The sequence below is a fragment of the Corvus moneduloides genome, chromosome 5 (assembly GCF_009650955.1).
Source record: "Corvus moneduloides isolate bCorMon1 chromosome 5, bCorMon1.pri, whole genome shotgun sequence".
NCBI lineage: Eukaryota > Metazoa > Chordata > Aves > Passeriformes > Corvidae > Corvus > Corvus moneduloides.
In genome coordinates, this window is record NC_045480.1 from 26695993 (window position 1) to 26709709 (window position 13717).

At 38.8% G+C, this 13717-nt stretch overlaps 1 protein-coding gene across 14 annotated transcripts in view; it reads right to left on the reverse strand.

Annotated features, from left to right (window-relative positions):
- Positions 1 to 13717, reverse strand: part of FRYL (FRY like transcription coactivator) — a 171242-nt gene that overhangs the window by 121217 nt on the left and 36308 nt on the right. The window contains exon 1 of one of the 14 annotated variants that reach the window (XM_032110467.1): positions 1286 to 1373. The exons of the other annotated variants lie outside the window; for them this stretch is intronic. Coding sequence (XP_031966358.1) covers positions 1286 to 1361 — 76 coding nt within the window. The 5' untranslated portion in view covers positions 1362 to 1373. Of the gene's footprint in view, positions 1 to 1285; positions 1374 to 13717 lie in introns of those variants that run through there. 14 annotated transcript variants of the gene reach the window in all.

Sequence of the window (13717 nt, forward strand, 5' to 3'; positions counted from 1 at the left end):
CTTCAACTTCTACTATAAAACACTAGAAAAATCCTTCCAGTCATGTCTATTGCAGCAAGAATGTTAATAACTACCAAGTACAATTACAAGGTATAATTTGGAACAGGTACTGTTAATCTGTAAAATACAAATAAAACAAACTAAAAAGCAAAACCTATAAGAATACCTGCTCTGAAACACGAATCGCTTTAACTTATAAGACAATAGCCTAGAAGTTATCAGTCCAAAATATGAATTACAGCAGTTAATACAAAAGCAAATCAGGTCTGAATGAGCTATTAGGACAAACTAAGTATCTGCATACTCTCCTAGCATGGATTAATACACTGTACAATAAATAACTTGCTACTAGTTACTCCAAACAAGACAGACAGGTGAATATATACTACTGTATTGGGGTAAAAATCCTAATGGAGGTATTTTGATTAAGTGGATGGTGAGTGGAAACTGTGCATCCCAGTACATCTCAAGAAGCAATTAATGAAATGTAACACGGAGATACCAGTTACCTCCAGATTTTAACTTTTTTCATTTTTACAAATACAAGAAACTGAAGACATACTAAATACTCAGCTGACGCTCAATTACGTCATCCTTATCACCTCCTGGTGTCCTGTCATGAAGTTGCTGTGCTTACGTTAGCGCGAGGCAGCTCCCGGCCTGAGACCCTGCATTGAAGCATGTGTGAAGGGGTGATGTGAGGACAGACAGGTTGTCTGAACCAAGAGCAGCATCCTTGCTTCGCTGGTTCAATTCAGACAAGGAATCCTCCTAGAAACTCTTGTTTTAGGCCATTTAGAAGATCAAAGTGGGCAGTTTTTGCAGACGTAATAATAGGTTTGAGGCACAAAAATAATGCCCCCCGCTGTGAAATACACTGTCCCAGGGTGACTGATTTGCTTCAAAGGAGCACTTGGAGCTTGACAGAACTAAGACATAGTGTCAGCATCTGGTAACTCCGCAGAGACGAGGATCTACTTGTCCCCTCTCTTGGACAGCAAAGCGTGCAAAGAACTTTACCAGAATGAAACAACTGCAGCCTAAGAAAATAAAATAATAAATATATACATACAAAATCTTACATGCAAACTAAGAAGCGGATAGCTCTCAGACTGGCTATGCCAAGTTGCACCAGCACACAGGACCACAAAAATCCTGGTTTTTAAAGGGCAAATTCACGCGGCAGCATTCAGTAAGAAAAAAAAAAAAAGAAAAGGAAAAGAAAAGAAAAAAGGATATGGCATCTCCTACGCTGCTGTGGTTCCCGGTGCAGCAACATACTTACTGCTGCTGCCGCTCCAGGATTTCAACAGAGACTTAATGCTGATCTCGAAGAAGAGGGAGTCCTGCAGGCTGAGCATGGTGCGGGCAGGGCGGAGCGGGGCGCCAGCCGCGCTGCCGCCTCCGCCAGCAGGCGCGGGAGGGACGTGCCGGTGCCGCTGTGACGCAGGGCCCGGAGGGCGGCGGGCGGCTCCGGCCGGGACCGACCCCTCCTCGCCCGCCGGGCCCCGCCCCGGGGCCGCCCCGCCGCAGGGGCCCCCCCGGCGCGCCGCGGGGGCTGCGCGTGTTCCCGCCTCCGGGCTGTACCCACGCTCCTCCCGAGGGATGCTCCCAGCCCACGCAGGCACAGCGACGGAGCTACCCAGCCCTTGGCAGCCGAACGAAGCGACTCCTTGCAACTACAACCAAAAGTGGCTATAAAAGGCTGTTTGTGCTTTACCGAGTTTTAAATAAACTTCCAACCGATCTGTTAAAATCGTGACGAATTAAATAAACCGCCCAGCGTTGCTCTGCACAGTGCCAAAAGCCAAATAAGCCTTCTATGTTAAAAGATCAGCAAAATCAAAAAAGGGGGGGGGGGGGGAAGGACGGAAAATAACAAATGGGAAAAAGAGAATCACAGTGGAGGGCAGGAAGGCCCTAAGTATTCCCAGGGGGCTGCCTGCAAGAGAACTACAGCCAATTTAGGTCCGACACCTACAGCCAGTAGCAGTTCTGGATATCCCATCCCCAGAAGTGTTCAAGGCCAAGCTGGATGAAGCTCTGAGCAACTTGGTGTAGTGAAGGTGTCCCTGCTATTGCAGGAGGCTGGAACTAGACTAGCTTTAAGGTCCCTTCCAATCCAAAGCCTTTCATGATTCTACTAGGTCTTCGGAGTTTGGTTGTTGGTGGTTTTTTCCTTACTGTCTTTTAAAGGACATGAGCTGTTAGGGGTTTGTTTGGTTTGGGTTTTTTTCTTAGTGTCTTCTAAAGGACTTGACACAATTTTGGTTCTTCTGATAGTTTACTCTGTCCAGTATCATCTCAAACGCCACAATGGAAAGTGAAAGTCTCTTAGAACTGATGGTTCGGGATTCCTAGGGATGCAATCCAAATGCTGCTTTAGGTAGCACTAAGGCTTTAATGCCATTCTTTTCAGGTAAAGGAAGATACTCTACCAATAGCCTTTGCCCACTTCAGCACTGGGTAAAAGCAGTTTGAGATAAACCTCCTTCACCTTGTCCACACTACCAGATACAACCAAAAAGTGGTGGCTCTCTGTCACCTTGAGGTGTCATCTTTACACAGATCAAAAACATACCTGAAAGTGTCTCAAAATTTTATTGGACAATTTAGAAATTTCAGAAAGATTTCTACATACTGACAGGAAGAAATTACGTGAAAAAAGTAATGCTTGTTTCCGGAACTGCCACCAAATTACATGTGTAACACTACCCTTGGGTCAAGTAACAGAAACTGAGAGAATTGGATGCTGAGATTATTGTACCAGTGGCTGCCAATAGTAGTTTAATTAGGTCTACTTAAATCATAACTTGACCCACACCATACAGATGAACCAAAAAATCATGTGGATCCAAGGTAGACTGATTAACTAAATCCGCTTCAAGGTGATTTTTTAAAAATCCAGTTTCAAAACTGCTGCCCATACTGAGTTAACAAGCCATGAGGGGGAAATAATAGCTGTGTCCCCAGATAATTCTAATTTATCTGAAGTTTGTAGGAAAGATTTAAGAACAGTGTACATCAAATACTTTTAAGGTTTGGGATTTATGATTTTGGTTTTGTTTGTTTGGGGCTTTTTGAATCTATATCCCCCACCCCAAAAAGACAAAATAATTATCACTAACAGAAAGGTAACATAAACCAGTTGATGCAAAACTAAGTGGTTCTATGTGACAGTCTAACACAGCAGCAGCAGAACAATGGAGAAAGAGTGGGACAAGACTATCACTGCATTAGGCTGGTTCAAGCACCAGCTGCAGTCGCTCAGGAGATGAAGTTTTATTAAGAGAGAGACTGGTAATATCGTTCAGTTTTCAGACTAAAAATAATCCAAATTTCCCCATGCAAAAAATATTTTTTCTATAATAAGATACTAAATTGCTAACTATATCCAAATAGGACTTCTTTCTTCCCAAACAGGGTACAGAACATGCATCCACAGAGTAACTCTTTGGGACTTTGCATCAAACTTTCTTTCATAAGCCTGTTTCAGGTAGTATTGCCTCTGCAGTAGGTAGTATTACCTCATATTCCTTTTCATCACTCCTTTTATGAATACACTCAAAGTTACACTTCAAGCATTCCTTTTTCCTCTTACTAAATAAGATATAACAGAGGTTGTATTTTGTTATGAGTAGGATATAAAGGTCAGATTTTGGAACTGGCTGATGAATTTCACCACTAATTTGAAAGACTGTATTAATTATGGTTGGTCTCTGACTGCCTTTAACACTGGGCTACAGAGACTTCTTCAAAGGAATCGTTGTTAACAGCGTGCATTCCAAAATCATGAGCCAACTCTCTCAGCACCTCAAAAATAATGACTTTTTAAAATATACTTTGGGTTCTTTGTAATTGCCCTTTCCACCCCCCCTCAGTTTTTGTTCTTTAAGTTATTAGTGCCAGAAACTTATTAAAAAACAATCATCCCAGAAACCCCAGGAGATATACTAAAACCTACAGAAATACTGATCTCCATGTTCCACCTTCTGGAGTCCTGTTAAGAAGACTTTCAACAAACAGAGAAGTTGTCAGTATTTTGGTAGTGTTTCAAAATTAAATTATCAGTAGGAAATCTTTTTCAAAATTTGCACTTGTTTATGACACAGAGGTGTTTGGCCAAGCAAGTTACATGGCCTTCCACCATGGCGTCTGAGATTTTGTAACACTGTTATTTATTCACTGTATCAACTAATGGTCACCATCAACTGGGTTTCCTCAAGGATACTAGCAATTACTTTTAAACGATTAATAGAAAATATTAGCCCATTAATAATTTCTAAGAAATGAGAACTGTATTCACCAAGAGTATAAGCTTTTCCTTCTAAAGATTTCAGTAGATGCATTTAAGACTGGGAATATATAATATTAGGAACAAAAATATTTTGGAAAGAAAAATGTTCTTTTAATACTACATGAATATGTGTGCTCTCATACATACATGCACACACATAGCAACTTTGATTAAATGAACATCACTAATTAATTAAATTTAAAAATGGTTTATACCAAATATTTTCACAGCCCTCCCTTTCCCCCAAGAAAGAAGAAAACAAATTATCAGTCCAAATCCATTTAACATGTGAAGTAATGGATCTGTCAGTATCTTAGACCTATCATACAAGCATCAGTGTCATAAGAGTTATCTTACTGTACAACTGTGCACAAGCCTTATAACATTTCTTCTTCCTCACAGCTCAATTTAACTGCTTTTATAAGCAAAGGTGTATGGATAACAATTACTCCCGTATCAGACTTTTTGGGTTGCGGTTTTCCTTTGAAATGAGTTAATTAAACAACCTACCAAATACTAGAATAAAAAGAAGATTCTGGTATAAACCACAAAGTTTAAAATGTAACCATTTATTTTTAATCAAAACAAGAATAGTAAACGCAGGAAAGAAAAACTATGGATCACAAGCCTCTGAACCTTGGACAATCACAATTCATTGAGAAGAACCCAACAAAACTCATCGTGCAGAGTTACAAGATATCACTACCTTGTATTTCTAGAACTGTGTTAGAAAAATGTCATTTACAGCATGGATTTTTTCCAGTTCCTCATTCACAGAGAGGAAAATGAAACAGTCTTCTGGAAAGTACACTGTGTCTAAAATGGAGAGCAACAAGTATGACCACTAAAAATACCTATCACTTTGAGTACTTACAAGAGAAGTCTTAAGAGAAGTCATAAGATTAATATTTTACTATTTTAGATAAAATGGAAAATAAAGCACTTGCATTTAAATATAAGCAAATAGCTTTGATCTGGAGCTGGTTCATGTAAGAAAAAAATCCAAAAAGAAAATATGAAATTGAGGATTTGTGCATACTTTTATTAGTAGGCTGAACATTACACAATTCCAATAAATACACAGATTATATACTGATCCCAGTATTTGCATGCCTTTTGATTCTGGATCAATTTCACTTCTAAAGGGAGCAGACTACCATGATGTCTATCTTTTTCAAGAGTCAAGATGAGGTAGGCATGAATAAGCACACTGGTATCAGTAAGCTCTTAAAAGAACATGACAAGAATTGGACTGTAAATGCAGTAAAGCGGAAGTGCTCAATCTGCAGATGCAACCTTTTGTACTCCACTAAAATGATGTTAAAAATTATTAATCCATGTGCCCAGTCCACACCATGCTTTCTGCTCAGATATGAAAAACTCTTAGAAAAGAGGATGTCTGGAAGCAAATTGCTCAAGCTGCTTCAGTGACCTACGTCAGCAGACTCCAGGCTGCAAATAGACGGATACAAGATCCACACACCGTAAGCCCAGCTGCTCCAGGAAGTGGAGGACTGTCCATTTGTGGTACCATTCATCCATAGCATGCTTGACCTGTACAAGCAAAGTCCATTCAGCACTTCAACACAGATCTTTTAGATGGAATATTCAGCACATGTACAGCAAGTCCAGTCACACAACAGGTTAAGATTTGCCTTGAGCGTTTTAATAGCTAAAGGACCAAAGCAATGTAAGAGATCAAAAACTATCGCACTGTAGATAATACAGATAACAGAACTTTATTTGTAGAATTAGGTATTTAATAAAAACATTTCTAAAAGGATCGTTATCCGTAGTAGAATCAATACCTTTACCACCAATGTGTATGCAAAGGCTATTTGCACAGCTTTGCTTTAATTCAAGTAACATCATGCCATTTTCTAGGAGCTGCCCAAAGACATTGCTGGCAACTATTTTGAACAATGTACACAAAATAAGTGCCATATGCATAATAACTGCTGCTTCAGTAACTGCCAGAGATCTGGCCTGTGGCAAACACTGATATGCAAGACCAAAAAAAATTAGTATGATTCACACAATGTTGTTTTTGCTTCACCTCTACAGACTGAAAAGGTAAGGGGGGCTTCATGACTGAAGATACTGCTGTATATATTATCTTAAAAGAGCAATATTTAACTTCAAAGAGTTTGCTTTCAAATGACAAAGAAATAACACCTTATAAGTCATTAATTTGTTTTTCACAGGGAGCATGACAGATTTTTAGCTTCATTTCCTTTTTTTTTCCCCCTCTTCATTTGAAGTGTTATTCCCCAGTTTTACAACAGTTTCATTTCCCTAGGAGCATATTCATAACACACTACCTCCCCTTCCTCAAACCCCCAGTGCAGCTCTTGCTTTTCTCTATTGGAATAGCCAATATAACAGAATATGATTTTTCTACTTATCCCTCTACAAAATAATTTAGATTATTTTGAACAAATCATTCTGGCATTAACACTCAATTTAAAAACCACAGCTAAAGGCACTTTCAGTTACAAAAAACATGCAGCTACTCTTGCTTCCAGAAGTTTCTTTACAGTTTTCAGACCTACTACATTCATCTTCAGGATGATACAGACTGACAGAAAATGCATTCACGCAAAGAACTACAAATAATATTTCCCATTTAAAGTAAATTATGAATTTTCCAGATAGTTCTGGAAGGACACTGAAGATTCACAGCTTTCTTGCAGAACACAGTCTTTGAATAAGATCAAAGAGGCTACAGTTAATATTTAACTTTTCATTAACAGTATCTAGATTGAATAGTAAGTCTGCTGTAAAAGAAAAAAAAGAAACAGAAAGAATCCCCTACAACCTTCAAGAAAGAGTAATTAAATCCTGAAAAATCATTTTCAAGGTAGTTTAACAACAGCTGTAAGAATTTTTTAAGAACTTATACTAAACAAATAACTGGCCCTTCCTGAAAATCTAGCTTTCCAGATCAGCAAACATCGTAAGACTACAAGGAAACAAATCAGTAATATAAAGGTGAAACATTTCGAAAACCGCAATAGGCAGCTCTGAGATGATGGTTAACCAATCTCCCTCCTCCAAGAGGAAACGAGCCCAGTAAAATGATACACAAGCCTAAAGCTGCTATCATATCTCATAAGTCTGACAAGTCCAAGTTTCTCAAACGTCACAAGCAGCCCAGTAATTAAAATTTTAGAAAACAGAGTGATTTACACCCTTCTAAGATGCTAAACTTCCATCTTCAATGACAGCAAATAAAAGTTTAAAGCCCAACTAGGATGGTTCTATGTCAGACAACCTGAAATAACAGCCTTAAGGTCCAATCCTGTACCGTGTCAGTCTCCTCACTGTGCTTCAGCACTAACATACCGACGTGCTGGGTCTGGGGATCCAGCCCTTGGTTTTCACCAACCTTTTAAACAGAACCTGGAAACAGTTACGGAGCTACACAGAAAATCCCTGCTTAGTTGCTGGGCATTTAAATGGATAGAGAAAGGAAAGGCTTAACTCTGTTACCCTACAAGGCCTCAAGACAACTGCTACAAATCAGTTATGTTTCTATTTTTGTTGTTCCTCCCAAGCTGCTGGATGTCTGTGCCACTTTTACGGGAAACATCATATTTGCATTATGTAAGGATCAGTTATTCTATCCCTACAGAGAGCACCGGCGGGGGGAAACCACTGAGAGTTTGATGCATCTGGGAAAACGTCAAAGAAGAAAAACTTAAAGGAAAGAGTTACCTATAGGGATAAACTCAGCATAGAAGCCGCAATATGTTAAGCCTCATGAGCACAACAGTACTTGGGCAGAAAATATTCTTGGATGCAGATTACCACTAAACTCACACAGCAGCTGAAGATCCTTGTGTATGAGCTCGCCCTGTGCCTAGAGGTGAATTCCTGCCTTCCTCCCTCTGCCATAAGCAAAGCTGAATGTTTGCTCCTGAGCCACTGTCACCGCAGTCCATTCCTGTTCATACACTAAAGTACTATGGAGCCCTGCAAAATGCAGATGTATGTCTGGTTCAGCCACCTCTGCCACAGGGCACCAATAGCAGGCAGAGGGATGAGGAACAGCAGTTACAAGAGGGAACTACTACAGGTGTCTCTACAAAACCTCCTTACAATCATAAGCTTACTAACTTACTCCACCATGGCTTAAATCCCTATGTAGGTGGCAGCTCTGCACACATAGTATAAGGACTTGGACAGCTGTACTTAAGAGTCAGGAAAAGGAAAGCAAGAAGGGGCAAGGCATGGACAGCCAATTTTCTCTTGAGGTTTCAACTCCTGAAATTGCCTTTCCTGATGTTTCAGTTACACAGGGCAGGAGCATATGGAGCTCCACCACCCAATACCAGAAATAAATGTAGTAATTACACTAACATGGCATTCTTCAGAGCAGAACCAAACTAGCATATTTCTTCATTCCAAAGCCAGTAAATATTTGCAAAAGCCTTTTTTAGTGCTTTAGTTACCACGATTTAAACACTTAAGCGCTTTTAATGCTGAATTTTGCAGCTTTCCCATCTCTAGGAAACAACAGATATTCTCGTAGCAACAAAATAGAAATGCTTTTAAGATTTAAAAAGGTAGTCAAAAGGTAAAATACACATTGCTTTGCAAATCAGAAATAACAGCATTCATATGAGTGTCATTTCTGAACCTTTATCTTGAGCAAGCATGCTGTTACACTAAAGAAAAGCAAGAAAAGAAATACAAATATCAGAAAGGGAGAGAACCAGAAGTAGTAACAAACCCAAGGGCAGCTAAATGCAACAGTTAGATACTAAACACCTAACACACACTAAAACTTTACAAGGCCACATGTGTCTGGAAGTTGTGCAAATAGCCCACAACATAGAGTTCCTTAAAGTGCCTTAGCTGGGGGACTACAAAATAGCCTCTGCCAGCAGCTGCACACGGGGCAGCAGCTGCGAAGCCCAGAGCTCCACATGAACCACATCAGGCAGCTCTGCATCCACACACCTGCATCCAGCACAGCACATCAAACAAAAGGGATGGTGTCACGCCACTGCAAGCCCTACTAATTAATGAAAAATGAAGAACTGAAATCTGGCGGTAAAAACATGTTCACATAAAGTGGACAATATGCTTTAGCTTTTTCCATTCATTCAACTGGCTCTCCCTGTTTGTCAGTCATTATCTATTGATAGAGCATTTGCATAGTGTTCATTTCTCCCAGTAACTGATATGAACATGTTAATTATCCAAACATACAATGTACCTATAAACATCTATGGTATAACTTCCTCAACATCTGGGCAGATTAACCTACTCTGTTCTGCATGGCTCCTTCCATGAAACAGGGATTTAGGAAACCCCAATCAACAAAGAAAAAACTGTTTTAAACTAACTCTAATACCCTGAAATCAACATACTAGATAAATACAGTATTTTTATAAAAGTTTTAAATTTCTTTTCTATGTATTACTTACTGGTTTTCCTGTTTTAAGTTAGAAAATACTTTGAGATTAAAAACATCCTTCCTTCAGCAAGTCATCCTCTCAAAGAAGTAACTGAGACAGAGCTCACACCAGTGCACTTTTAAGAGATGCCAAGCATCACCAGTTTTGAGTCAGTCTCTAATATGACTGTGCAACAGCATCATGATGTTAGAGTACCTGAAGCTTATATTGCCACACTGGTCTTGTCAATGAGCATTGAAAGCCTCCCAGGAAATCACGGTACAGAACATGTCTGTCACTACAGATCTCACTGGTACTAATCAGCTAAAGAACTATCAGTATTTATGTAGTATCTCCCTATGAGGCATATTGCACAGCTCATGAAGGGAGGATACACCAAGTCCTGAACATCCAGAACATGTAATGAAAAACTGCTGCAGACAGAAACCTAATCTCTTCCAAAGTTACCACTGCTAAAGTTACATGGCTTTCTGAAAGTTTTACCTGTCTCTTCAAAACATAGTGCATTTGGATTTCTCATAACAAAATCTTTCTTTTGTAAATAAATACAAACATCAAAAATTTACAAGCATGAGCAAAGAATCTTCCTGTCTGGGAGGATGGGTCTTTGCTTGATGGGACCTTTTAGAACCTGGCTGGAGAACAAGATGCATGTCAAGTAAAACAACCAACGCTGCTAACGCTACTTCCCAAATCACAGCTATTCTTCAATAACATTTACTACCTGAGAGAACATATTCTTACCTGAAGAGCAGCTAGAGGCTATTCAATGCTAAGTTACACACACAAAGAATGACATTTACTGAAAGTGGAAAGGCTTTCCAAAGTAGCCCTTGATTACGAGGAAGTAGTTGAAATTCTTTTTCCCTCAGTTTGGATCCCCATAATACAGGAACACATACGAAGTTAGAACTCACAGGGTAAGAATCATCCTGTTATTGAAGAGCTTAGAACAAAAGCAACTAGAAACATAGAAGCTTACAAACCAAGACATGAAACAATTAGCAAATGCAGCCAACAGAAACTACCAACAGTCATCAAGAATATAAATTACTGAAAAATGTCCTGACTTTTCCACTTAAAATTCACATTTTCATTAGAAATAGAAAAATCACCCCTAAAGGAGACTAAGACTCATCTGATCACCTACAAACTAAAACTTTTCCATTTGAAACACAGACTTATTTTTCAAGTGAAAAATTAAAAACTATTTAACAATGTTCCAGTTCTAATCTTTCTGTAACTTTAATCTGAATTGCTGGTATCACGAGCATGGCATCTTCATACGCAGTTGCTGAATTAATCCTGCTAGTAAATACTATACTGACCTTTCAAATACATTCATGAGCATTAGGAGGATATTAGTTGGGATTTTTCAGCCCATAGATCAATTTTAATGTTTTAAAGGATAACAGTTCTTTACCTTAAGGAAAACAGCTCCTTAAAAATAAGCTGATACTTTTACTTTACATGCTGTCCAGCCTTTTACATACTCTACCTTGAGATCACTAACAGACATAATTGATAGCAGGTTAAGTTTTAAAATCTGTTCTATGTACAAGATATTTACAGTATAAATCAAAAAGGAACAACATGCTAAACTCTTCTCTCCCTCTCAAAATGTCACTTTCAAGGCCTGTGGACACCTTAGACACAAAGAATTTAAAAGAGTATTTTTGTTCTTGTATTTCCAGTATATCATAGAACAGTTTTACAGTAGCAGATACTATTTTTGCAACAAGTTTGTCCACATCTTGTTGACTTCAGCACTTCACAACTCTCCTTAATCAGCTTTCGTAGAATCCCCTGAAAACTTGCTTGTTTTTCTGTCTATGTTAAATTTTCTCACATCCCCTACATGTATCATGTCTCTCCCCGCTCCTTCAAGTTAAAAGCATTATTTTGTCCCTCTCACAACTACCGTAAAAATAATTGTAGATTGGAAAGCTCAAGAGATGTTTCCTTTATTTACAATCCTCCCACTAAATTTCATCTGCATTATTTCAAAGAATTAGCCTAAAGGTAACATTTCAAAGAATATTTGCAGCTAAATATTGTCCAATTTCACCTTTATTTTTTTCCCATTAATAAACTAGAGATTTTATTACTTCTTACTTTTCACTTTACAATCTGCAGGACAGAAAGTCAAAAAGAACAGAAAAACAAAGTCCAAACGGCAGGTTTACTGACATTCACTTCCTAAATTTGCTGTTGGTTATTTTTCACAGTGTTCCAGTTTGCTGCCTGTCCACTGGTACTGGGAGGAAAGGGGGAGTTTCCTCTTGGTTTAGCAAGTTGAATAGTCTCACCAAAGACAGATATGCAACAGGAATACCAAAAATTAATATACAAGACAATTACACAGGTGGAAGGGTCCCATCTCCTGTTCACAACACTGAGCCATTACATTGATTCAGCTGTCACATGAAAGCTTGTACTAGCATTCTTATGCCTGAGAAAACCTTTTAAGTGCTTGAAGTCCAGAAGATGCATAAAAACAGACCCTGCAAATGCGATACAAAGATAATCTATTAAGTGACCAATAGCAATAAAAAAATTGGTACATTCTCTTCACCATGTGTCAGAAGAAAACAAGTGAATTACCTCCTGACTATATACATATACTCCACACATTTATATAAATATACCCCACATGAGTAGCTGTTGAGGATGAAGAAATACTTCTTCTAGATCCACCTTTGATTTGTACTGATACACACCTTGTATGAAGCACTACATTACAATTACTTCACCACTTGACTAAAGTATATTCACTGTAAATTTCTGCATATATTCTACAGATGAAACCCTGAGACAACTACAGCAGAAGTATATTAGTCAAGTACGCAATTTTAAAAAAACAGATCTTCAAAAAAATAAAGTCAAAAATTATATTTGAGACGTCTCTTAGACAATTAAACACAACTATAGTCGATTTTCTGTATTAATGGTAAAATACACAAGTCAGAGGCATACTCTCTTTCCACTTGAGCTTACTTTTAAAAAGACTTTCTGGACCTTACTTCAGTTCTTTATTGACTCCATGTTAAGCTAATGCCTTCCTTAAGAAACATTTACCCAGTGGTCATTTTATCTGCTTATAAGCAGTAATAATAAAACATATCATCCCTGCACTTAAAATAAAATTCTGGAGAGATGCTTGTTTTTCCATTTATCTAAAATATTGAAGAGCTCATTTCCCACAAATCAATTAAAACAGAGCATATCCAGAAGGTGACTGCTACTTTTGGTAAGACATCTACTACTGTCCCTTCTACTGACCCAGAAGGCCCTTTCAGCAAGTTGATTCCCCTTGCCGATTCATTTCAGAAACTGCCCCAAAAATATGAGAACATTTTCCGATGGCTTTGTGAAATTAATCAGCTCAGGGAAAAGCCACACCAGAACCCAAGAGGAGATGGGGAAGGCTGCACAGCTGTGAGTGAGATTGCCCTTTTCATTGACAGCAAACTGTTAGAGCAGCCTGATCCGCTTGTAAAACCGCACTCAAAAACCGAACCAAAATCTCCTTTCCCTACCTTCTGTTGCAAAGAGCTTTAAGCACAGATTCCAAAGGCCCTTAGGAGAGGTTCATCTACTATTTCTTATGGAAAATATACATAGAACAATTTCCTGGGGCATTACTCAAGCAAAAACAATGTTATCTGCAGTGATAAGAAAACAAGGAGAGAGGGTTAGAGATTTTTATGTAAATAGTATTCTGGATCCCAAACAGTATTATGGAGCAGTCTTTAAATGCAAGTGAGCAGAGATTGTGGGGGGAAGCCATGGTACTTAGTTGCCCACCAAGCCCTCCAGTCTTTTCTAATCAAAACTCTGTACTTGGGTACAGAAACTGACTTTTATTTCACATATAAACATCACATCCCCGGTCATCCTTTGCTGTACAGGGCTGATTAGAGATGCAACTGGGAGCTGAATATGCCCTGCAGAGCTGCTGGTATTATAGGCACACAGCGCTTACAGGTACTTT